The 24,393-nt window shown below is 60.3% G+C and overlaps 1 protein-coding gene across 2 annotated transcripts in view; it reads right to left on the bottom strand.

The window, feature by feature from the left end:
• KNDC1 (kinase non-catalytic C-lobe domain containing 1) overlaps positions 1 to 24,393 on the bottom strand; it is a 63,970-nt gene that overhangs the window by 8,877 nt on the left and 30,700 nt on the right. The window contains exons 10-24 of one of the 2 annotated variants that reach the window (XM_047825418.1): positions 20,408 to 20,566; positions 18,440 to 18,517; positions 17,766 to 17,859; positions 17,107 to 17,269; positions 16,622 to 17,068; positions 16,341 to 16,570; positions 15,861 to 16,005; positions 14,746 to 14,843; positions 13,509 to 13,897; positions 4,858 to 4,951; positions 4,659 to 4,756; positions 3,972 to 4,192; positions 1,821 to 1,934; positions 568 to 715; positions 272 to 451 (exon numbers count right to left, since the gene is read on the bottom strand). In XM_047825418.1, the coding sequence (XP_047681374.1) occupies positions 272 to 451; positions 568 to 715; positions 1,821 to 1,934; positions 3,972 to 4,192; positions 4,659 to 4,756; positions 4,858 to 4,951; positions 13,509 to 13,897; positions 14,746 to 14,843; positions 15,861 to 16,005; positions 16,341 to 16,570; positions 16,622 to 17,068; positions 17,107 to 17,269; positions 17,766 to 17,859; positions 18,440 to 18,517; positions 20,408 to 20,566 (2,658 nt within the window). Of the gene's footprint in view, positions 1 to 271; positions 452 to 567; positions 716 to 1,820; positions 1,935 to 3,971; positions 4,193 to 4,658; positions 4,757 to 4,857; positions 4,952 to 9,234; positions 9,265 to 13,508; positions 13,898 to 14,745; positions 14,844 to 15,860; positions 16,006 to 16,340; positions 17,069 to 17,106; positions 17,270 to 17,765; positions 17,860 to 18,439; positions 18,518 to 20,407; positions 20,567 to 24,393 lie in introns of both variants that reach the window. The other variant, XM_047825417.1, reaches the window with a different exon arrangement.

Below are 24,393 nucleotides of genomic sequence, written 5' to 3'. Positions count from 1 at the left end.
TCCTGCCAATGATTTGTTCCACTCATCAGGAATGTGAGGTCATCTGAGCACCTGGCCGGGGCTCCTGCACTGTCCTCGTCCAGGGCGAGGACGGGCAGGAAGTGCCAGCCTCACAGGGCCGCGCGTGTGTCTGTACGTGTGTCCACATGTGTGAGTGCACAAGCGCGTGTGTGAATGTGAGTATGCATGCGTGCGTGCACTGTGTTCTCTGGGCTGTGCTGCCTCTGCCCCAGGAGACCCCCCGTCCCCCCAGTCCGGGAAAGGCCCCCACCTTCCGGGAGATGCCGTCTTCCGAGAGCCTCTTACAGAGGGCGTTGAGAGGCCTGGTGTCCTCCTCTGCCTCCTTGGGGCCCTCCAGGTCTGTGCCACGTGAGGTGCCCTCGGCCCGCCGGTCAGTGCCCACCTCCAGGAGGCCCAGCAGGTGCTCTGCAGAGCCATCCAGGGGCAGGATCTGGGCAGAAGCACAGGGTGGTCACTCGTCACCCAGACAGGGCTGGTGGCTCTCACCCTGAGTCCTGCCCACGGGCATGCGGGGGCTGCCCTGGTGCCGGCTCTGGCCGCACTCACCTTGGAAGAGAGGAAGTCCTCCAGCCTGCCCAGGAGCCCAGAGTTCCGAGTGAAGTCCACGGTGTAGCAGTCTTCCAGCCAGGCCTGCAGGAGGCAGAAGCTTCGCTTGTAGATCTTGGTGAAGGTCGAGGTGGGGTCCTGGTGAGCCCTGGAGGCAGACGGCAGAGACCTAAGCTTTACCGGGTCTGTCTGCTGCTGGGGGTCACGCACTGCCCAGCAGGGGGGTGTGAGTGGGGTCTGAACGTGGCTCTGCCTTCGAGGGGTGTTTCAGCCCTATCTCGCCCGTGTCAGGGGACAAAAGAGAGAGGCCGTGGCCGCATAGCTGGGCCTCGGGCTCGGCGACTCGGGACAGGGGCCTGCTGCCTGTCCGCCAGCCTTGCCTGGTGCCAGTCCTGAGGCACCTGTCACCCCTGCAGCTCGGGCTGAGATGCCAGGGGTCTGGCACACGGTGTGAGCACACGCCACGAGAGGCAGAGTGGGGGCCTGGCTCCACATGTGCAGGAGTAAGGGGTATGGAGGTGTCCCCTGCGAGTCCCCGCCCCAAGGAGGGAGGTGATGGCTGATGGGCCAGGCAGGCGCAGGGAGCCTGTGGTGACGACAGGCTAGGTCAGAGAACAGGCCAGAACAAGTCCATACATCCTTCACTGACTGCAGTCCTGGGCTGCCTATGCGCTGCTGCTGAGGAGGGCTGAGGGCCTGCAGGACAGCACCCCCCTCCCCCCGTGCCCCCACCCAGGCCACCTGCCCCTGCCCCCACCCAGGCCATCCCCTCCCTGCCTCCTCCATTAGCATCGGTGTCTCTTTCGGCCACTCTCCCCTCCTTTAAACCCCCCCCCCTTTTTTTTTTTTTAATGTTTATTTATCTTAGAGAGAGAGAGACAGAGCGTGAGCGGGCGAGGGGCAGAGAGACAGGGAGACGCAGAATCCCAAGCAGGCTCCAGGCTCTGAGCTGTGAGCGCAGAGCTCGAACTCAAGAACTGCGAGATCAGGACCTGAGCCGGACCTGAGCCGGAGTCTGACACTTAACCGACTGAGCCACCCAGGTGCCCCAGCCACTCTCCCCTCCTGCTGCTCCCTCCCTTCTCTGGGCGCCTCGTCCCCTCGCACCCTCCCTCCTGCTCTGCCTTCTCCGGCCAGGCACAGCCATCATCCTGGCCAGGGTCGGCAGGGCCCCCCTGGCCCTTCACAGCCATTGACAAGGCGCCACGGGGTCCACCGTGCGCCTGTGTGGCGCCTCGTGGGCCGGGCCGTACCTGGACAGGGTGCTGTTGATGCGGTCCAGCAGGAAGTGCAGGAAGTCGTGGGGTGTGCAGAAGTAGCGGAAGGTATACAGGAACTGCTGCACGTAGCCCTCCAGGAAGGCGTCGCTGGGGCGGAGAGGAGGTGCTCAGAACACCGGCAAGGCCAAGGCTCGGCCCCGCCCGCCCGCCTCCTAGCTCCATCCGTCCCCAACCCCGGGCCGGGCAGGCAGCTCCTCCCAGGAGACCTTACCTGTGCTTCAGCTAAGCGGGGAGGGAGGGCCCGGCTCCCCACAGCCCCCGTTAGCAGTTCTGAGGTAGATGTGAGAGAGAGAGCGTGTGAACGTGCGTGAGCGAGAAGGCGTGTGAGTTCCGCGTGTGAGCACGTAGATATGCGCGGCCCTTGCCAGGAGAAGCACTTGGAGAAGTAAAAGGTGCGTGCGGGTAGTGGTAACGTTAGGGACTCCCAACCATTTCTGGCGGGAGGACCTTCTTTAACATCGAGTTTTAAGGCACCCTCGCTATCTGCTTCTAGAACCTGTTTGGGGGGACTCGTGTGCACAGGCAGTGACCCCCGCCCCCAAACTGGAAGTCCCTACATTAGAAAGGAGAGCTGCTCGTCGTGCCCCAAAGTTCTCAGTTTCTTCAGGGCAAAACCAGGTAGGTGAGGGAATGAGTGTCCCCCACCCGCAGGGGTGCCCCAGGGAACCCCAGGGCGGGCGACACCATGCAGGTCAGTGACTGAGTCCCAGAAAGAAAGGTGCAGGGGTCCTGGCAAGGCTCCCGGAAGGGGCTTCGGGGGTGGAGGCCTGGTGTCTGGAGGGTGAGGGAGCCTAGCCACCTGGTCACCCTGGGGCTCCTGGGAGCTGGGGGTGCTGCGGCCGGGGTCAGGTCCAGCCTGCCCCACGAAGGGGGTGCCTACGGGGTCTGAGCAAGGGCTCTCCCCTTGTTGGAGGTGCTGTGCACACACATACACGGCACGCCGCGTAATACCCCTCAACACACACATGCACACCCCCCAAGCACACACACACCCCACACACACATGCACACATGCACGTCTCCTGTATTTGCACAGCCCGCCCTCATCGGGCGCGTGGTCAGGGCTGGTCGGAGGACCCCCGCCAGGGGAAGTCTCCCAGCACAGTCGGGTACAGCCCACCTCGGGAGAACACGGGAAGAGGCTGCCATCCCGGGAGGCCCAGGGCGCCTCTGCTCTCAGGGTACTTCCCTCGTCCCCTGACAGCCCCAGTGTCCCCTGCTGACACCTGACTATCAGTTCTGGGACCACCACAGCTTTCAGCTCAAAGAGGGCCCCGGGAGCCCCCAAGTGTGTCACGGGCCCCCCAAAGCCAGAACCGGGGGAGGCCTCCACCATTGTCTGGGAAGGTAGTCTGTACCCAGCCCTGACCTGCTGGCCCCCGTGGCGTCGGCCGGGCCATCGGGTCAAGGGAACCTGCCAGGAGGCCCTGTGCCTGTACCAGGGGGACACGTGGCTGTGCCGATGGACGGGGCGGGCACAAGGGAGGAGGGGCCGGGGGCGGCCCGGGGATCCCTGCGAGCCTGGGTGTGAGTGGACTGGTCCTCCATGCTGCAGGGTGAACGCGCCCCTGTGCACGGATCAGTCAGAGTGTCTGAGGCACCAGTGCAGGGCTCTGCTGAGAGGCGGCAGCTGCAGAAATAGTTCAATGAGTGGCTGGGACCAACCGCACTGGCAGTCCCTGGGAAGCCACACGATTAATTAAGGGGTGTTTTGACCCGGCAAAGCGGATGGAATCCAGGCAGGTCTCTGAGGCTCCCGTGTGTGTTTAAATTCAGAAGTCCCCTGGGCTGTTAACTGTGCATCCCACATCCCCTGTCTCTCTTCCAAGGCACCTGCCCCGCACAGCTGAGACCCAGACGCCCAGGTCTACAGGTGCACGTCCAGCCAAGAGCCTGGCAAAGGAGGCAAGCGGCAGCTGACACGAGGCAGCTTAAAGTTCTGATTCAAAATTTCCTAAATCAAAAGAAGTGCCAACCCATCTCCGATGAGGCAAAGACTTTCACCTCATTCGCCTTCTGGGGGCCTGTTTCTTTGTTTCCATCTCCCTCCTGCTTTCAAAAGGCACGCAGGGGCCCAGGGGAGCCCACAGTCCCCCCCACCCCCCCAGGGGCCGGGGGCTGCACCTGGAGTAGAGGTAGGCCATGAGCCCCAGGGGCGTGCCGGCCTGCAGGACGCGGGCCTTCCTCTGCCTGCCGCCGCGCGGGTGCTTGCTGACGTTGTAGAAGATGAGGGACGAGGACTCGTCCAGGGGGCTGAAATCCAGCGTGTCGCAGTGGGCCGCCGAGATGTTCACGATCACGGGCAGGGCGCAGGGCTCCAGGCCCCACCGCTCGGCGTACATGACCTGTGTGTGGGGTGGGGAGCTAGCTGCCTCTGGTTGACCTGCTGCCACCGGGTGCTTGCAGGACATGGGTGCTGAGTCACTCTGCATGGCTGTGGCTTCTCAAAAATCGCGGCACGTTTTCATGATTTTTTTTTTTTTTTTCCCAGGGACTGATTTCCCGGGTATCCACAAGAGCATGAAGGCCTCTTGAGGGAAGGGGAAAGATGGGAGGGGCAGGGACGGGAGGGGGCAGATATGGGAGGGACAGGGATGGGAAGGGCAGGGGTGGGAGGGGCAGAGATGGGGGAGAGATGGGAGGGGGCAGGGGTGGGAGGGGCTGAGATGAGGGAGAGATGGGAGGGGCAGAGATGGGAGGGGCAGAGATGGGGGAGAGATGGGAGGCGGCAGGGATGGGAGGGGGCAGATATGGGAGGGACAGGGATGGGAGGGGCAGGGGTGGGAGGGGCAGAGACGCAGGGGGACTTGCCTGCAGATACTTCTTGACCAGTCCAAGGAACTGCACCTTGCACTTCATTTCTTCTAGCTGCCCTTTCAGTTTGGACAACATGGTCTTCACCTCGGAACCTGGGGGCAGGCAGAGGTGGCACAAAGTGGTCCCCTGAGCTCCCGGGGGGGGGGGGGCTTTGTCCAACTCTGTGCTCTGGCATGTGGACACGCAACACTACCTTTGCTTCGCTTCTCTTTCTGTAAGAGCTTCTGGTAGAACTTCAGAGTCTTCCGGTAGTTTCTTTTCTCTATCATGAGCTGCTGCTCCAGCTCCTAGTGAGGAAAGAGCCCGTGAGCCCAGGCGACCGCCCTCCTCCCTCTGCAGGAGGTGCTGGCGGCCCAGGCTCCGCTCACAACAGGCTTTCCGTCTGTTGTCTCGAAAGCAACTGCTCAGCAAGGTCTACACAAGATGCACACACGGAAAACACGTTAGCATGCAGGGACACACATGTGAATCATGTGGAAGTTCTTGGGAGGAAAGCTGTCAAACAGCCACAGAAGGACTATCTGTGCCCGCGAGCTGGGATGTGAGGCCTTGTGCAAGGCCGAGTGCAAGGACACTAGGAAATGTGAAGGGAAACCGCGCTGAAACAGCGGGGGGAGGCCAGCAAGGGAGCTCTCAGCCCACGGCCCGGTGAAGTAAAGACGCAGCAAGGACCTTGCAGGTGGATACACTTCACCACCCCGCAGGAGGAAGGAAGGTTTCCTCCTGTCCTGGCAACAGCCCAGCCAGTGAGAGGTAGTCATGGCCTAGCCAATGAGAAACTGCCAGAGCCCAACTAAGGCGGGACTGCCATAACCCAGCCAATGAGGGGCTGCCACAGTCCAGCCAATGAGAGACAGGGATTCCTCTGAGCCACTTAAAGAAAATCACAGACCGCCAGGTCCCCAGCAGCCCCCGGGATGCCCGCAGAGGAGGGGGTTGGCGGACAGGGTCCACAGCTTGGGCCTCGCCCTATCCCTTTGCGACCCAGGCCCTGCCTCCTGGCCTTGGCTCCACCCCTGACACCTGCCCTGGCCCACGGAGGGTCTGTCCTTCTGGAGCGTTCTCCAGATACTACTTCCGGCCGGTTGGGAGGGCGCCTGGCGCATGCCTACCGCCTTCCTGGTCCTGGGAGGGGCCGGAGGGGGGGCACTTGCGGCCCGGGGAGGTCCCTGCAGGACCCCCATGCGACCCCGCACTTTGGCCCCGCTGTCCGGGGGACCCCAGCACGGAGTCCCTGCCACAGACTCGGGGCGACTGGCCCCAGTTCCTGCCGCGGCCCCTCGGCCACCCCTGCGTGGGGACAGTGGCCTGGACGTGTGGACGCTGCCGCCTGCGGACCGTCCAGAGGGCCGCGGTGCCAGCGGAAGTTCCGCTGGGTCACGTGTCACTGCCCACCAGGGAGCCCAGCGACAGAGGCCCCAGCTCCCTCCAGGAGAATTTGCATCTTCAGGGAGAAGAGGCGCATCCTCCTGGGAGGGTCCACAAGGGTGCTCGCTCGGAGGGGCAGTATCCCTGGCTCTGTCCTCCAGGGCAGACAGTCTGGGTTCTTCTCTTACCCAGAGGGGGCAGGAAAGGCCCCAGGGCAGGCCCGCTCAGGGCAGGGAATGTTGGAAAGGACCAGAATCCAAATGTGGCCCCTCCCTTCAAGGAGGGAGCTGACAGATACAGCCTGGCCCACTGCCCCCACCTGGCCAAGCCCAGGGCTGAGGGGGGATGTGACAGTGGAGCAGTGAGGGGTCCGGAAACCAGGCAGGTCCCTGGGAGCTGGCCTTGAGCATGGGTCTCCAGCTGGGGCTGTGGGTTTACTTTTCCTGTGGGTGGGTACAGTGAGGGACCAGACTAGGGCCGGGGACCAGGGAAAGGTAGGCGTTGGCTCAGGGAGGTCTCAGACTCCCTGGGAAATAACTTCCTGTTAACAGGGTTCAAGGTGGCCCCAGAGCCCTGAAGCGGCCACACTGACAAGAACCTTAATCTGAAAGTCAAATACACTGTGGTCTTCACTTGGGGACATCTAAGCACCTCAAACCCAAAGAAGCTTTCCCCTGATCTTATCTAACTACAACTATGGACTTTGCTTTATTGTAGCATTTATGTCTGTATGATTTTGTGAAATAAAAAATGCAGGTGATATTTTAATTTAAATACTTGAATCCCTTCTCTCTGGTGGTTTTACTGAAAGGAGGTTCACGTGGCTGTCTTCTTCACGCTGCTCCGATAACAACGGGGTGGCAACAGCCACAGCAGAGGGTAGGAGCCTCTAGGCCCAGGGCAGCCGGGGGGCAGGGGCCGTGCCTGGTGTTGGGAGTGTGGTGCAAACACAACCGCATGGCCCTGCCACATCTCCGTTGGTAAATCAGATCCCCCATGGCCTCTGAGTGCAGGCTGCCGAGGGCAGGGGAGGAGTCACGCATGGGGAGGAGGTCGATCTAGACCTCGAGGGAGACCCTCGAGGGCAGGGGAGGAAGCTGCCGTTGCACCGTTTGGCTGGGCCTGTGTTTGAGCAGAGCGTGGATTTGACACCACGTGGCCCCGGGTCCAAATCTTCCTCCCCTACTTGACAGCTGGGGGCCCTGGTCACCAGCCGCCAGGGTGCGGAGGAGAACAGGCCCCCAGGGTACATGGGGGCAGGACTGAAGTGCGCCTCCGACGTGGGAGCCACTGGCCGTGTGTGGCAGCTCTTCTATTTCAGTGGTATGGAAATGTCAATTCCTCGGTCACGTGGGCCACACCTCAAGCGCTCAGTTAGCCACACATGGCTGGTGGCTGCCCTGATGGATGGTGCAGACCTGGAACATTTCATCGTTGACGGCACAAATCTCCACACAGCGGCAAATGCAGGCGGCCCCGCAGAACTGTGTTCGCGGAGGACTCCTCCTCTGCCTTCTGGGTGTAGGGACCTGAGTGTCTCTGCCCTCCATGCATGCTTCTCTGTGACCTTGGCTTTCTGATGATGCAGTGGCCCCTGCCGGAGAGGGGAAGGATGGCCTCGGCCCCGTGTTCCAGGGCTCCCCTCCTCTTGCGTGGCTCAGAACAGCCATGGGGAGAGCACCCTCTGAGGCCACCCTGCATGAGGCCCTGTCCAGCCCTGTCGCCCCCTTGCATGCTTGTCCAGATGCTGATAAGACCCCTTCTCCTGGAGCAGCTTTGTGGGCACTGGGGCCGATGGGTCACACACCTGCCAGAACGGAGTTCACGCGGTCTCGTCCCAGGTGAGCGTCTCGGCAACCTCAGGTTTTAAGGTTGGGTGTGAAGTTTGTCAGTAACACCTCTCACGCTACTGAACTACAGACTGGTTCTTTGGAAAGGACCATTTTGATTGATTTTAAACTAAATCTATGTGAATTAAAATTCACGCAGAACGGGATGATGGAGAAGAAACATGGGAGCCGGGCAGCACGGCCATGGCCACACTTGGCAGAAGCAGAAGGCGTCCTGGACCACGGGCTGAGCGGGTCTGGCTGCGTCTAAATAAAACACCCAGGATCATTCGAGGTTAGGCGTTTCCCCTGGCCGAACCCAAGTGAGGGTTTTTTTCATCACACACCATGGCCCTTGATTTACACAGGCCTGAAAGCTGGCCAGTGCTGGGGAGGAGACAAAACCACAGTCGGAAGGAAGCTGGAAAAGCCAGAACTTGTAGGCAAAGAGAGAAAAGAGGGATTGAAAGGGCGGGCCTACGCCGGCCGACTCCATCTTGTTCTGTGTCCTCCACCTTGAGTGACAATGTCCCCGACATGACCCCTTTTCCGGGAAAATCGCAGAAACCTCAGACCACGCCTCCTCCCCTTGAGTAACCTCCCGCTCACCCGTTCAAACTTCCCGATCAAAACACGCCCGGCCACCTGCGTAACAGGACTCCGACCCTTGCCCAGCCAATTGGCCGAGGCCACGACCCTTCCCCAGCCAATCGGCTGAGGCCACAGCCATCACCTCACCAACTGCCCCTACACCCCTATAAAACCTTTGTGCTTTTGAAACTCGCTCTCTCTCCCCGGCATCTCACCCCTGCGTCGGTGCAGGTAGGGGATTGAGCTTGAGCTAGCTCGAGTAAAGGCTCTTTGCTTTTGCATCGGACTCGGCTCCCTGGTGGTCTTTGGGGATCACGAATTCTGGGCATAACAGGATGAACCGAGATCAGCACCATTCACCTCAGCACTGAAAGCAAAGCCCGTTTTAACAGCAGGCGAGGGCAACAAAGGACCTCCGCGCTGTGTGTGCCACCTCGGAGATGCTGCGGCCACGCGGAAGGCGGGCTCCTGGCCCCCACTCGCGGCACGTGCTGGGGCACCAGTCGGCACGCACTGGGTGTGCAGGTGCTGCTGTGCGGTCAGGAACAGATGGAGGGAACATGATGCCCTCTGGTTGACCCCCCACCCCAACGCCTGACCTGTTGCACACTCGCTCTGTTTGGGCAGCAAATGTGGAAGTGTGTCTAATGGTTGTTTTATACCCTTCGAGTTTGTCTGGGGCTCCTGTTTTGAAACAGACACGGTGGCTCTCAGAGCGAAACGTGAAACCGGCGGCCTGATCCAGCCCACCCACGATGCAGACAAGGGCACAGGAAACTCACCTGGCGGCATTCGGGTTCCAGCAGAGACGCCTTCCCGGGCGAGCAGGAACAGAAGGGAAAACACGTCACTCCACAGCTTCCCTCAAACTGCCTGCTTCCTGCAGACCGTCCCCCGCGGGAGCCGCCCGCCGAGGACCGCGGGACCGGGCCCCACTCTCAGTGGTGGCAGGCCCGGGGAGCCTCGTCCCCACCACAGGGTCATGGTCCGGATAAGAACGGAGGCGGGCGCCAGCAGCCTCCTGGGCTGAGCACGTCTCCGAGCCCACTTTCAAGAACAGTCTGTGCACGGTGCATGGGTCACCCACGCTCACCAGGGGGTGCATCTCCCTGCAAGGGGCCACCACCCCGAAGACAACACAGAATTGAGGACAGGGCCCCGTCAGCCTGGGCCAGGCACTCGCACAGGTGAGAGCCACCCTCTGTGGCCCTGAGCTCAAGGGGCTGGAAACAGGGCAGCCGGTCCATAGCCGCCCAGCAGGCGTGACCTGTGATGTCAGAGGACATGACTTGTGACCGCAGAAGGTGACCTCCAACACGGGCGGCACAGCTGGACTTCTCATCCCCCCGTCCCCACAGCTGTCGGGGAAGTCGGTGTGGGCACCGCGAGCCGCCCTGGCTGCCACCCTTGTCCCCCGGGTCAGTGGGGCTCCTGGCTCGCGGTCCCGCTGTGGCCAGGGTGGTGGGACGGTGGTGGGTTGGGCTTGAGGGGCGGGCGAAGGGGGCTCCCCAGGGATGCTGCCCGTGTCTTCTCTGTCACTCAGAGCTTCACCTATGGTGACATCTGCAGGTGTCAGTTCAGGTCCCCGGGACCAATGGTCGTCGCTCCCCTTTTTTTCTCAACTAATTTTAAAATTTTTATTTAGAAATTTTTTTGTGACAAAATAAACATAACATAAAAGTTACCATTTTAACAAATTTTCATCGAGCTGTTCCGTGGCATCCAGTGTGCTCACCCCCCCCATCCCCAGGACTGTCCCATCCTGGAAGATCTGTCCCCCATCAGACATCAGGTCCCCATCCCCTCCCCCATCCCTGGCGCCCACTGTCCTCTCTCTGTGGCTGTGAACGTGATGGCTCCGGGGACCTTGTGAGGGTGGAGTCACACCGGGCCCGTCCTTTTGTCTCTGGCTTCTGTCACTGGGCATCATGCCCTTGGGGCTCCTCCGCGCGTGACGGGTGTCTCCCTCCCGCGAGGCTGGGGGACGTCCCACTGTGCGCATATCGTACATCTTCTTTATCCGCTCATCCGCTGATGGACACTTGGGCGGCTCGCACCTGCTGGCTCCTGGGAACACCGAGCGCACGCGTCCCCTCGAGACCCCGCCTTCGGCTGTTCCGGGTGCACAGACGTGGGGCTGCTGACCCACTGATAATTCTGTGCTTAGGTTTTGGAGGGATCGCCAGCGTTTTCCGCAGCGGCAGCGTCATTTTACGTTCCCGCCAGCCGTGCGCAAGGGTTCCAGCTTCTCCTCATCTTCCCAACACGTGTTCTTTTCTTTCTTTTCCAAGTTCTGGTATCGGCCACCCTACTGTGTGTGAGGTGGTGCCTCGCTGTGGTTTTGATTCGCTTTTCCCTCACGACTCCCGACGCCGGGCAACCTTTTCGTGAGCTTGGCTATTTGTGTGTTTTCTTCGGAGCGATGTCTGTGCAAGTCCGTCGTCCGTTGTTCGGTGCTTGCGGAGTCCTCTGTGTTCCCCACGTACTCTGGAGCCCGAGCCTTTCTCAGGCGTGGGATTCGTAACTGTTTTCCCCGGTCTGTTGGTGGCATCCTCTGATGCGCAGGTTTTCATCTTGATCACGTCCAGTGAATCTATTTTTACTTCTGTTGCCTGCGATCTTGGTGTCGTGTCCAAGAAATCATCTCCAAGTCCAGCGTCACCCAGCTCCTCCCCTGTGTTCCTCCATGGGTTTTAGCTCTTGTGCTTCGGTCTCCGATGTTCTGGCCAATTTTTGAAAGTGCCGTATGGTCCAGGCCCGACCGCTCCTTTGTGCAGCTGGACACCTGTCTTCCCAGCGCCATTCGCTGTGCGGACTGCCCTCTGCCCTCTGCCCGCTGGCCAGGCCTGGCGGCCTTTCAGCACTCGCGTCGGCGGGGACTTGTTTCGGGCTCCCCATCCTGCCCCACGGGCCTGTGCGTCTGTTCCGTGCCGAGACCACACGGTGGGGACGGTGGCAGCTTTGTGACAAGTTCTGAAACCAGAGGTGCGAATCCTCCACTTTTGTTCTTCTTTGTCGCGATCGTTTCGGCTGTTTGAGCTCCCTTGAGATTCCACGTGAACTTAAGGGTGGGTTTTCGATTTCTTCCAGAAGCACCGTCGGGTCCTTGCTCTCCTTTCGGGTCAGCCACCTGTCTCAGTGCGGACGTGTGGGTACGCGCCACTTCGAGTCAGAAAACACACCCGCGTGCTTCCTTTAGTTTCTCAGACTGCTGCCGCTCCGGGCACCGGAGCTCTGTAGCTGCTTCCTCTGACTTTGGACGTCTCCCGTCTCGTTTCGTCATCTCCTTACTTTCTGGCACGAGATGCCCCAGCTCCTCTTCACACGTCCCGGGGTCGGTGACTTCCCCCCGGAGCCCTGGTCCCTCTGACTGGAGGACAGTGTGCTCACTGCTGCTTCTGGGCCCTATCAGCAACACAGCTGGGAAGTGTGCACGCGTGAGTGTTCCGTGAAGCGTGTTTGTTCCTCACCGCCTCCCAGCGCTCACGGTCTCTGGGTTCTTCTCATGGGGACGAGCATTGGGACGCTCAGGATCCTGCGTCAGGGGAAGCTGTTCCACTCTTGGTGACGAGGCCTATGCTCGTCTTGGGGTGCCATGAGCCGTGACCCCGTCGCTGGTGCCCGCTCTGTTCTCTCACCACCTGTGCAAGCCCCGTACCCTCCGTTTCCCACGACCGGGAGTCTGATGTGGCCCACAGTCGTGCTGGCACCTTCTGCCCCTTGTAGTCTGTTCACTTTCTATTTCTGGGAAAGGCCCCCGCGGTGCAGAACCAGGGCTGCCGGGGCGAGAACATCCAGCAGCTCCGAGGGCAAATACACGTTACAGAAAAGGAAGTGCGAGCGAGGTCTGCAGGCCCCCCAGTGGAAGGAAGGGGGCCGTCGGGCCTGGGAGCTGTCCTCTCTGCCCGCGGCACTGGACTCCAACACAGTGGCGTGAAGCTTCCGTGTGGTCCCAGAGGAGGGCGCCCTACATGGGGGCCACCCTGCGCACCGGGTCCCCACAGGAGGCCCCCAGCGCGTGAGGCCAGGCCTCCGAGTCTGTTGCCTGAGGCGGCACATGCAGGGCCTGCGACACGACGTCGGGAGGAACGGCACGGCTCCACAGGGCACGGCCGCCGTCCACACGTGCGCCAGGACCAGGCAGGGCCCGTCCTCTGTCTAGCGCAGGGCTGAGCAGTGCAGCCAAGTTGAGGCAGTGGCCGGAGGCCAACGAGGCGAAAACACCTGGGAAAGGTTCAGATGGTGCTGTGAGGGCCGGGGCGACGCAACGTTTCTGGGGCTTGTGCTTGGAGGCCAGAGGAGGTGAGTCAAGCAGGGGCGGGTAGAGGCGCCAGGGCAGGATGCTTGAGCGCTGACGGTTCCTTCCCGTCTGCTCTGCTGGGTAGGGGGGGGGTTGCACCTTGTGCGCCTCCGTGGGAGCCCCTGGTCCCGGGGGGAGGCTACAGCCCAGGTCAGAGCGGCTGGTTATGGGGAACCTCGGGTCCCGATCTCTGGGGCGCTGCCCTCACCTAAGAACTTGCCTGGCCTGGCCACTCTCAGGTTTGTGCCCTCCTGTCACCCTGCTGACTCGGGAGGAGCCTGGGCTGCCCTGACCAGGATAGCGCGGGGGGAGGGGTGGGCTGCTCACAAGAGAAGCTCAGGCCGGGCCAGATGGAGCCCGGGGCCGGCCCGAATGGACTGCCATGGGCAAGGTGTCTACGGCACTTCCCTCATCGCGGTGGGTGCGCTGCCCAAGGGGCAGGAGGCTGCCTGGGGGGAGGGAGCTGCACCTGCCCGGCCCGCCAGAGACACGGCCCGAACCCAACTGTGGTCGCCCTCACGAGGTCCTCTCCCGCCACGCGTGGACCACTTGCCCAGCTCACAAAGAGACAGAAGCCATTTCCTACCCCAGAGGTGGAGGGGATGCCCAGGCCAGAGGGGGGCGCTGGTGGTGGCCATGGTGGGGGCCATGGAATGGGGCACGGGGAGGGGCTCTGTGCACACCATGCCCCACTACCTGCTGCCACGCGGGACTTCCACCCCCTCCCCCAGCACCGGGCAGCGGCCCAGGACTCACCGGGCTCTGGGCGTCGGCATCCATGGCCCCACCGGCTTTCTGCCTTGCCAACTCCTGCACGTAGCTGTAGACGTCGGCGCCGAAGCAGTCGGCCTCGTAGAAGGCACTGCACCAGCCGGGGCTGCAGCTCTGGAGGTCCGCCGGGCCGGGGTTCACAGCCAGGCTGCCGTCCTTGGGCCGGGGCAGCCGGGCCACTGCCTCGGGGCCCCCACCCTGCTGCCCGTGCTCTCCGGCTTCCGGCTGCTGTTCCCGCTCGGCTTTGACAGACTTCTGAGGCCGGAATCCCACCTCAAAGTTACCCCGTGAGAGCTCGTCTGCGTCCACGTCGGACAGTGGTGGGGGCGGGCAGGGGGCTCGGCTGACGCGAGCGGTGGCCGGTTTCTCCTTCCCTGCACAGGAGAGGAAGGCCACCCTCGAAAATGCAGCTCGAGTGGCAGGGTCATCACCAACTCTTTACAGAGAAGCTGATTGCGCTCAGACGAGCCCCTCGAGATGGCAGGGTGCCCCCCTGAAGAGGGTTCTGAGGGTTCAGGGCAGGGGTCCTGCCTCCCAGGAGGATCCCTCAGATCCCCTCCCAACACGGGCTGTCCCGGGGTGGGGGAGGAGACCCCTGGGTCGTGAGCTGCTTGTGTGTAGATGAGGAGGAACCAGACTGGACGGAGGGCCAGCAGGGCGCTGGGGGCCCGGTGGGCGCCCTCACTTTGCTCTCAAACTTCCTGGAGTGTGCACGTGGAGAAGGGTGGGGTGAGGTGCCTGTGCTCGCCACCCGCTCCGACGGCCATGACACGTGTGATCACAGTCACGCAGCCTGACTCCTACAGCCATGCCCCACTCCCACGGTATCCGTGAAATTACACAGATTTCCGGCATCCTGCAGCCTGTGCTAACAATCCAGGAAAATAACCCTCAGACTCTCTAACTGGCACATGTTTCCAGGAAAGAAGCAAAGATTTGTCCCATCACCAGGCTGCTGGCCAGCGATTCCAGGAAGCAGAATGTGACCACTCGGCCCCCAGTGCACTGGGCTCCTGTGTGCCACCCACCTGCGGGCATGGGAGAGCCCCCCTTCCTGGCACAAGGTCCCCAGCTGGCAAGCCCTGCTCTGGGTACCTTTGAGAGGACACTGGGGTACCCCGGGGCAAAGGGCAGCCTCTCCTGGAATTACCCAGCCACGCCAAGAGAGTCAACGTGGACCCCGCCATGGAGAGTTCTTGCCCCGATGGAGCCCGTGTCTTACCCGCCCCGTGCAACGACGGCCTTTTGCTGGACAGTGAGCAGCCACTTGGAGCGCTAGTCCCGTCACCCTGGGGCTGTGACATGGCCTCCTCTGAAGCGCTGCCATCAGAGGGAAGGATGCTTCAGATGCCCCTGTGGTCCGGCCCGTCGGCCTCCCACGACGCCACAGCTTCCCTGCACTGCTTTCCAGCAGGAGTCTCTGGGCGGATGTGCAGAAGCCCCCAGAGCTCACCCCACGTAAACACACCTGGGCTGCGGTGGGGGCCCACCGGTGACCTGGCCCTCCCCCCTCACCCCCCCCCCCCCCCCGCCCAACACACACCACTTAGCAGAGGCCCCACCCAGCTTCCCGAGGACACCCTGACTGCGGGCCACAGACTGTCACAGAGCACCCTCCTTCCAGAACAATTAAGGGGCCCAAATGATTGGCACAGGGCTTTCTGGAGGTCAGTGCTGTGAGAATGCGGGGCGTTGGCGGCCTGCGGGCCTGTGAGTGTTGGGACCCGGGGGGGGGCAGGCACCGATTCGGGGTGTTCAGCGGTGTTGACCTGTCTGCACGGGGCAGGCAGTGAACACCGCAGGGCGGTCCCGCGGCTCCCACTGCCTGGTACAGTCACGGGGACGGGGGCGGGGAGGGCTGTGGGTGTGCCTGGGGCTCAGGGACTGGGTGTCGGGGCATCGGGCCTCTCCAGGCACCCCCCACATCGCTGTGGACAGCCCTCCAGGAGGGGGTGGGCCTGCCCCGGCAGAAGAGCAGCAGGGCAGTCTCTGAAGGGGCGGGGGGGGCGGGGGGACAGCACAGGGAGGGTCCCCATCCACCTGCTGTCACCCAGCGCTGACCCGTTCCCTGGGGGGCATCCTCCCCTCCGGGCCCCAGGTCACTCCGCCTCCTCGGGCCGGTACCTGAGCAGGGGCTGTGCCTCCCACACTCTCTCTCCCTGCCCATAGGAGCCCGGCGCCCGCAGGGTGGGCTGCAGGCCCGGCAAGGGGGACCCGGGTGGACAGCCGAGTCTGGGGAGGGCGGGGAGCTGGAGCCCAGGGGGGTGGGAGGGGACGCAGGGAAGGCAGCCCAGGGCTTAGAGGAGGCGGAACAGGGCCCCAGGGTGGGGGACTCACTTCTCCGGGGGCGATGCCCTCCCGTTCACCACGTGGAAGAGATTGTGCAGCAACTGTTCCCCCCAGTACAGGTCACAGAACTTCTCCGAAATGGCCCCACAGAACGTGGCGTAGGTGAGGTCTTTCAGGGCGTAAATGTATTCCCCTGGGTTTGCAAAATGACAGCGGCCAGTTACCACATGGGAGAGCACCTTCTGTGCTCCCCGCTCTCCAGGGCGGAAGGAGCTGGCAGGGGGCCGGGCGGGGGCGCCAGGGCTCTAAGTCCCTCTTCCTGCCTAAGACTCTGCTGCCGGCTGAATCCTGGGGGGCTCAGCTCTGCCCCCTGAGCTCTTGGTGCAGATGGATGAGTGGGGGGCCCCCTCTTTGTGACGACCCCAGTTCCCCCTTCACACGGGCCCCCTACAGTGTACCGCATCCCCCCATGGCCTCTCCCTGGTCCTGGGGCTGCTCCGGGGAGCCCTGTGGTCCCCCCCGTGATACCCATGATCAGAGCCTCCAGCCCGTTGTCCAAGTAGCCGTCAAAGGCAAACTCCTCCTGGATGAGGCGCATGGCCTCCTGCAGCGACGGACAGGCCGTCCTCTTCGGGAGGGGTGAGGCGTCCACACTGGGCGGACAGAGCTTGCGGTCTGCTGGCAGGGGCCGCTCGCGGTGACTGTCTGGGGCCTGGTCATCCTGCTCTGGGACCGAGGTGCCCTTGGGGCTGTCTGGACTCGCCTTGGCCAGGGAGGGGTCCCTCGGGGCTGACGGGGGACCCCCCCGCTCCTGGCCTGGGCCCTCAGTGGCCTTGCTCCTGGGCGGCTTGGCTGGGTGACCCAGGTCATGGCGGGCTGCACTGGACCCTGGGGGCCGAGGCCTGAGGCCCTCGGAAGAGGCTCCAGGCAGGGCTACTGGGTCTGGCCCTTGCTCCGTGGGGGGCACCTGTGCCTTCAGGGGTGGGACAGCCGTAGAAGATGCGGGCATCGCTGGTGAAGCCTCCTCCGGCGGGCTGGCCGGGGCAGGGGGAGGGGTGCAGGGGTTCCCCTGGCCCGTGTCTCTCGGCACGGACTCTCTGAGAGGCTCTGGGGCTGCTCCCTGTGGTCCGGCACCCGGTACCAGCTGGTCAGGAATCTGCTGGCTGGGGACGGCTCCATGGGTCTCGGGAGCCTGCTTCGCAGCGCCCTCCCGGTCCCTGAGAGCACAGAGAGAAGGAGAGAGCACTGAGGAAGGGCTCGGGGACCCCGCCAGCTCCGGGGTGGGGTTGCTCACCTGGCGTCACCTGCATCTGGTGCCAGTACAATGGGCTTGAAGTGTGTGGCTGCCGAGGTGAAGGCGGCCGGCAGGGAGGCGGCCGCTTCGCAGCAGGAGGGTTGAGTGGGCACGGGCCCCTGCACTGCCACCAGCCTGGTGTCCCCGCCGACCTGAACAAAGCCTGGGGACAGACTCCGCGTGAGTGCGGGTCCCGAGATGCCCTGGAGCAGCTCCCACCTCTGCCATAAGGTGAGCTGGCTCCTCCCCGCCCCCGCGGGTGCTGCACTCCTCCCCACCGCGGGGCTCCAAGGGGACTTTGACAGGCCTGAGGCGGCCGGGGTCAAGGGTGGCGGAGCTGGGAGCCACGGAGAAGGCCACGGACGGGAGGAGGGGGTCTTCTTTGTGCTGCAGGATGGGGGTTACCACCCAGACATGACAGGCAGGCTGGGGGGAGGACAGGGCAGGACAGGAGCTGGGCAGCGGCACGTGGATGTGGACACAGGAGCGTGACAGGGCCGTCAGACCAGAGGTGGACAGCCAGGCCGCCAGGAGGTCCTGGACACCCTGCTCCGGGGCCCCATGGTGGCTGCCTGTGGGTGTCCGCTCAGGGCTGGGGGGTCAGCAGCGGGGGTAGCCGTGGCGTCGGGGGCAGGAAGGGCCAGGCCCTGGCGGCTCACCTGAGCTGGGCCCGGGAGGCGGCATCGCACTGGGGTTCAGCTCCACCACCGAGAGAGCGTTCTGGAGGCCGATGGTCTCCTCCTCCTGGTCAACCTGAGGCAGAAGAACAGGATGGCCCCAGTCAAGGTGAGTCCAGGGGCCCGGCGGTCCCGAGTGGACGCCATGGAGCGCTCCCCGACTTTTCAGCGGAGCTCTGAGCTGGCACTGGCTCACACACTGGACTTGCTTCTCTCTCTATTTATTTTTCAGATTTTATTTTTCAGTTATGTCTACACCCAGTGTGGGGCTCAAATGCACAACCCTGAGATCAAGAGTCCCCTCCTCCCCCGACTGAGCCAGCCGGGTGCCCCCTGGTTTGCTTCTCTTTCCAATGGGAGCCTTGGGGGCGCTTGCTTCCTAATTCAACAAAGTGTGGATAGGGTTCTAGGGCACCGTCGCTGCGGGGGAGTGTGTGTGCCTGTCTGCCATCCACGGGGCCCGCCGGGTCCGCAGGCCCAGGAGGCTGACAGCCACCTGTGCCTGAGGGTCACTGTGGGGTATGCCCCCCCCTTCCTAAACTCGCTCTCCACCCGCACAGTAAACAGCAAGAACAAGCATCCTCGTCTCCCCAGGGCCCGGGCCCCAGCACAGAACCGAGGGGGCTTCACATACACTCTGCAGGGCACTGTCTTACCTTGCAGGTGGACGCCCTCAGGTGGGCTAAAATCTTCCTGCTGTCCATGCCTCGCTGAAGGAGGTAAGTGTTGCATATCTGAAAGAAGGAGCCCCGTGTCCGGCATCTGGGAGGCCGCAGGCCGGGCCCACGTCACTCCAAACGTAGAGGGGAGCACGCCTTGGACAGGAGCCCTTGAGAGAGTGCACAGCGGCAGGGAGGAGGGCCTGGGGGCTTCGTGTACAGGAAGCAGACCCCAGCCTCGGGCAGCCGGGGATGAAATTCTGCAGCCCCACGTAGAAGGAATAAAGGCTGAACAGAAATGCCCCCCACCCCTTGCTGAGGGGCTGCCTCAGCGCCAGAGAGGAGGGCACAATGACACATGACCTTTCCAGCCTGTCCCTCTAAAGACTTCAAGAACAGGTGATGCTACAGAACCACAGAGGAGTTAGGGGCAGACCAGTCACATGCACAGACAGCAAACCCCAAAACTGCAACCTAAAAAAACAGGCAAGAGAAAACTTCTGTAGACCTTTCCAATTAACTGCAATTTGACCCAGGCAGGCCCGAGTCCTCGGTGACCTTGACAACAAGGCAGTGGCTGCTTGCAGGACAAATGTGGATGGGGCCCAGGCAGGTTTGAAGCCAGCTGTCTGTCCCCGCGTCTGTGCGTGTGCCCCGCCTGTGCGTGCACAAGAAGAAACGCTCTGGGATGGGGGGTGGACCTTGAAAATGCAGCTGACCCCTGGGAACCGACTCTACAAGCTCAAACATTCTGATATTTGGGGAAAGAATGTCACTGATGAGAACGTCTACTTTTCATCTGGGGTCATGGACGGTACTGACAGTGAAGATGAAGAAAGATAAAGATTCTTTTTTAAGCTACCGTGTAAGCACCTTCCCTCCCCCCAAACACCTATGTCATTTCCTAACTGCTGGCGGGAGCCCCAACCAAGCCCTGCACAGAGGCTGGCCAGCCAGAGCGCGGCTTGGGGCGGCCGAAGTCAGGGACGGCCCTGACCCCTTCGGGCTCCTGCCTGGAAAACCTCAGTTTGTTCGAGCCAACGCCAGGCAGAGGCTATGCCCTCCTGCCTTAGAGCAATTACTATCAAAGGTCACGGCTGTGAACCCCTCCTCCGCCCCTGTGGGGCGTATGTGACTCTCACGACCCAGGACGGTCTTGTTCAGGGGTTTATGCCTGATCCCCCGAAGCTCGACCGTCAGGAAGGGTGGGTCCCGGCTCCCAGCGTCCGTGTGCTGGTGCTGACCCCCCCCGGGGCAGTTTCCTCTTGTGTCCCCACTCTCCCCGTAACCTCCAGCCGCCTCCGTGCAGATCTGGAGTAGAGCGCAACTCCTTCCCCTGCGGGCCGTCCCCCGGCTGTCTGTCTGTCTGTGGCTGCTGGGTAGCGTGTCTGGGCATCGTAGCTGATGTCTGAGTATCTCTCTTTGACACAGGGCTCCTCCTCACTTGGTGAAGCAGGGCAGTCAGGGGCAGAGGAGGCCGGCACAGGGCTTCTCCCTCCACAGGGTGGCCTTCCTGTGGCCTCTCCATCACTGAGACAGTGGCCCAGTTCCCCCTCAGGCGTCCAGCTCTTGCTGGCAGACACGGGCACTGTTGGGAGGGTCAGGATCCGGCCCCATCAGGCCCCCGCCCAGTCTGGAGAGACCAGAGGGGAGGCTGAGAGACCCTCAGAGGAGCTGTGGGAAGTCGGTTGTTGGGGAGAAGCCTCTGTCCCGTCTGGCAGGGCATGAGGGCAGGGGTCGGGCTGGCCCCAGGACGTTCCTCACCCACCCTGGCCCGGCGAACCCACGGAGACAATGGGGTGGTCCGGGGGTGAGCAGCAGACATCATCTACCGCCTGTTCGCAAATGAAACCCATGACCGTCTGTCCAGTGCCCACTCTTCCTGGAAACAAGAACCTGGGTCCCCTGTCGGCCATCGCTCAGGCCCTGGACTGTGAGCCGGGGTCCCGACCGCAGTGTGCTTACCTTGATGGCCTCTGCCGCACACGGCCGCTCCTGGGCGCTGCGTCTAGCCATGTCCAAGAGGAGGGTCTTGAGCCTGCGAGGCAGGGCCAGCTTGTGGTCTCGGGGAACACTGAACTTGGCTGCCGTCCACAGGACCGCAGCCACACAGTACACGGAGGCCTGGGGGCGGGGGAGGGAAAGGCCAGCCCTGCTCAGCAGCACGTCCCCACCCGGGGGTCCCCCAAGGGCACCCGGGGCGCCAGCAGGACGGTGGCTCTGATCCGCGCCCCCGGTTCGCACCTCCTCGGAGCTTGGAGGTCCGCCAGACCCTGAGTCAGATCCCTGGGGGAGCGGGGACTGGCCTGGGAACCTGCATGCTTACCAAGTACTCCCGGGTCATCACCCTCAGGTGTGAGCAGCCACGACCTGAGGCCTCCGTGGGACCCTCCCACCTTCCGCTGTCCTCGGGCAGCTGGAGGCCACGGCTCGGGGTTCAGAGGCCAGGAGCCCCCCAAACCAGCAGTGTGCTGCTATTTAGCAGCAGGTTCTCTGAGCAACAGCACCTTCCTCGGGCACCTGGGTGGCTCAGGCGGTTAAGTCCAGACTCTCTCAAAAGTAAATAAACGTTAAAAAAAAATACCTGTGTCTACACACATCAGTTTAGTCTAAACGTTCCTGACGCAAATGATGGGAAGCACCCAGTTTAAAAAAGAGGGTAAGGTGTGATACTCTTTTTTGTCAGCTGCAGAGAGCCAAGGGGTGTCACGGGACGTGGGCACTGATTTTCCAGCTCTTGTCCCGGAAGTCACACAGGTGGCCCGACAGGCGTGCCGGCTTCGTTTTCTTTTAACTCAACGGGCGGGATGAGAGCGACCCGAGGAAGGCCTGGTGCGAGCTTCGCTGCTGTAAGCCGGCCGCTGTCCCGCCACCAGCAGTTCTGGAGGGTCACGGCAGGCGCGGAGCACCTCTGCGTTCAGTTGCATCGTTAACATTTCCTCCGTGCCCTCGTTAAGTCTATGCAGCTGACCAGACCGCGTGTGCCGATCTCCCCAGTGTGGACGCTCCCATGAGGCCACCTTCAAGCTGCTCAAGTGGTGCCAGTGCGCGGGGGCAGGGGCAGTGCCAGCGGTGCCCGCCAGGAGTGCTCCCGCTGCCAGGAGCACAGGCCACTGTGCACGACAGTCACGCACGAATGAAATTATCAGCTGCAGATACTTATGAACGTTTTTAAAAAGCTAAACCTCTAATTTTGAGATAATTATGGATTCACATACAGTTGTAAGAAACAGTCCAGAGAGACTGTGTACCCCCGACCAGTTCTGCATGATAGTCACATCTTGCAAAGCTGCAGGACAACGTCCCAGCCAGGACGAGGCATCCACACGATCAAGGTACAGAGCGCTTCCTGCATGAGGCAGGGCAACAGCCCTCAGCCGCGTGTACTTAATCCCTGGCAACTACTCATCTGTTCTCTGTTTCTTTAATTGTGCCATTTCACATAAAGGGAATTACACAATATGTGACCTTTCGGGATTGGCTTTTAATTAAGTGGAGATCCTTCCAGGTTGCTGCCTTATCAATACCCCGTTGCTCTGACCGCTGGGTAGCAATCCGTGGTGTGGAGGACCACAGCCAGTTTTACCATTCGCCCCAGACAGACATCCGGGTTGTTTCCAGTTTGGGGCTATTCTGAGTACAGCTGCCGTGGTCGTTTGTGTGCGTGATTCTGTGCGGACGTTTCGTTTCTCCAGGATAAGCACCCGGGAAGGCAGTTTCTGGGCTGCAGGGTGGTCAAAGAATCTGCCGAGCTGTCTCCCGAAGGGCTGTGCCCACCACGATGAGCGAGAGCCCCCGCGCGCGGCCCCACATTCTGGCCGGCACGCGTGTGGTCGGTGTTGGGTTGTCGCCATTCCAGCCGGGGCCCAGGGGCCGCTTCCTGGTTTGCAATCCCAGGTGCCACAGCAGGTCGAACACCTTCCACATGCTCCTTAACCACACGCTGTCTTCTTCCGTGAGGGTCTGCACAGACCTTGGGCCCACTTTTTAAGCGGGTTGTTTGCTTTTTTGCTGCTGAGTTTTAAGAGCTCTTTGTGTGTGCTTTGCAAATATTTTCTACCGGTCCCTGGCTTGTCTTTTCACTCTCAATAATATCTTTTGTGGAGCAGAAGTTTGAAATTTTACTGAAGTCTAACATCAATTTTCTCTTTCATGGATCATGATTTTGTGTTGCGCCCAGAAGTTGTTGCCAGATTTCTCCGTTATTTTCTAGGAGTTTTATGGTTTTGCATTTTGCATTTAGGTCTGTGATCCATTTTGAGTTAATGTTTGTGAAAGGTGCAAGGTCTCTGTCTAGATTCTCTTTTTTTTTTTTTTTTGCACGCGGACTTCCAGTTGTCCCAGCGCCATTTGTTAAAGAGACTGTCCTTCCTCCACTGAATTGCCTTTGCTCCTTTGTTACAGACCAGTTGACTCTATTTGTGTGTGTCTATTTCTGGGCCCTCTATTCTGTTCCATTTATTTGTCTGTTCTTTTGCCAACACCACCCTGGCTCGACCATCATTGCTCTGCGGTAAGTTTTGAAATTGGGTATTGTCAGTTTTCTGACTTTCTTCTTCTCCCTCAATATTTGCTGGCTGTTCTGGGTCTTTTATCTCTCCATACATACTTTAAAATCAGATTGTTGATATCCATGAGTAACTTGCTGGAATTTTGATTGAAATTGCATTTGATTTATACATCAGATTTGGAAGAACTGATATCTTAACAGTATTGAATATTCCTATCCATGAATATGGAATGTCTCTCTATGTGGGCTTTTCTTCCATTAGGGTTTTGCAGTTTTCCGTATAGATCCTGTACATATTTTGTTAGATTTATATATAAGTAATTTTTTTTGGTATGAATGTAGATTGCATTGTGCTTGTAATTCCAAAATCCAGTTGTGCACTGGTGGTAAACAGTAAAGCAACCGACTTTTGCATATTAACCTGCTATCCTGAAACCTTGCTATAGTTGCTTATTAGGGGTGCCTGGGGGTCTTAGTCAGTTAAGCATCCAACACTCCGTTTTGGCTCAGGTCGTGATCTCATGGTTTGTGGGTTCAAGCCCTGCATCTGTCAGTGCAGAGCCTGTTTAGGATTCTCCCCTGCCTCTCGCTCTGTCAATATAAATAAATAAATAAACTTAAAAATTTGTTTATTAGTTCCAGGAGATTTTTGTTGATTCTTTGGGATTTTCTAAATAGGCAATCATGTCACTCGTGAACAAAGACAGTTTTATTTCTTCCTTCTCAATCTGTACACATTTTCTTCTCTTGTCTTACTCCATTAGCTAGGAATCCCAGTATGATGTTGAATAGGAGTGGTGAGAATGACATTCTTGAGTTTTCCCCAATCTTAGGGGGGAAGCATCTAGTTTCCTCACCATTAATTATGTGAGCTGTAGGTTTTAGCAGATGTTCTTTATCAAGTTGAGGAAGTTTCCCTCCATTCCTAGGTTGCTGAGAGCTTGCATCCTGAATGTGTAGTGAATTTCATCAATAGCTTAGCGTCTATTGACACAAACACAAATTTTCTTCTTTAGCCCATTGATGTGATGTGTTAAATTAACTGATTTTCCATTGTTGAGTCAGCCTTTCAGGCATGGAATAAATCCCACTTGGTCAGTTTTTAATTTTGATGAAGTTCATTTTTCCCACTTTTCCTTTTGTGAAAAATGTAAGGATACTGCTTCTGGTGTCAAGGATAAAAGCTCTCTGCCTGGCTCTCCATCCCAGAGGTTTTCTTGGATTTCTTTCGTCAGCATTTTGTAGCGTTCAGCATCCAGTCCTGTGTGTGCTTGGTTAGATTACATGTAAGTATTTCAATTTTTGAGTGATTGTACATTTACATAAAGTTTGTATCTTAATTAAATTTATATTTATATGTATATTTCAGCTAGGAAAATAGAAGAAATGATTTATTGTACACATGTTACATTCTGAGTACAGGATTAGTCCTGAAAATCAC

Source organism: Prionailurus viverrinus, chromosome D2 (assembly GCF_022837055.1).
Source record: "Prionailurus viverrinus isolate Anna chromosome D2, UM_Priviv_1.0, whole genome shotgun sequence".
NCBI lineage: Eukaryota > Metazoa > Chordata > Mammalia > Carnivora > Felidae > Prionailurus > Prionailurus viverrinus.
This window is presented reverse-complemented; position numbering and strand designations above follow the sequence as displayed.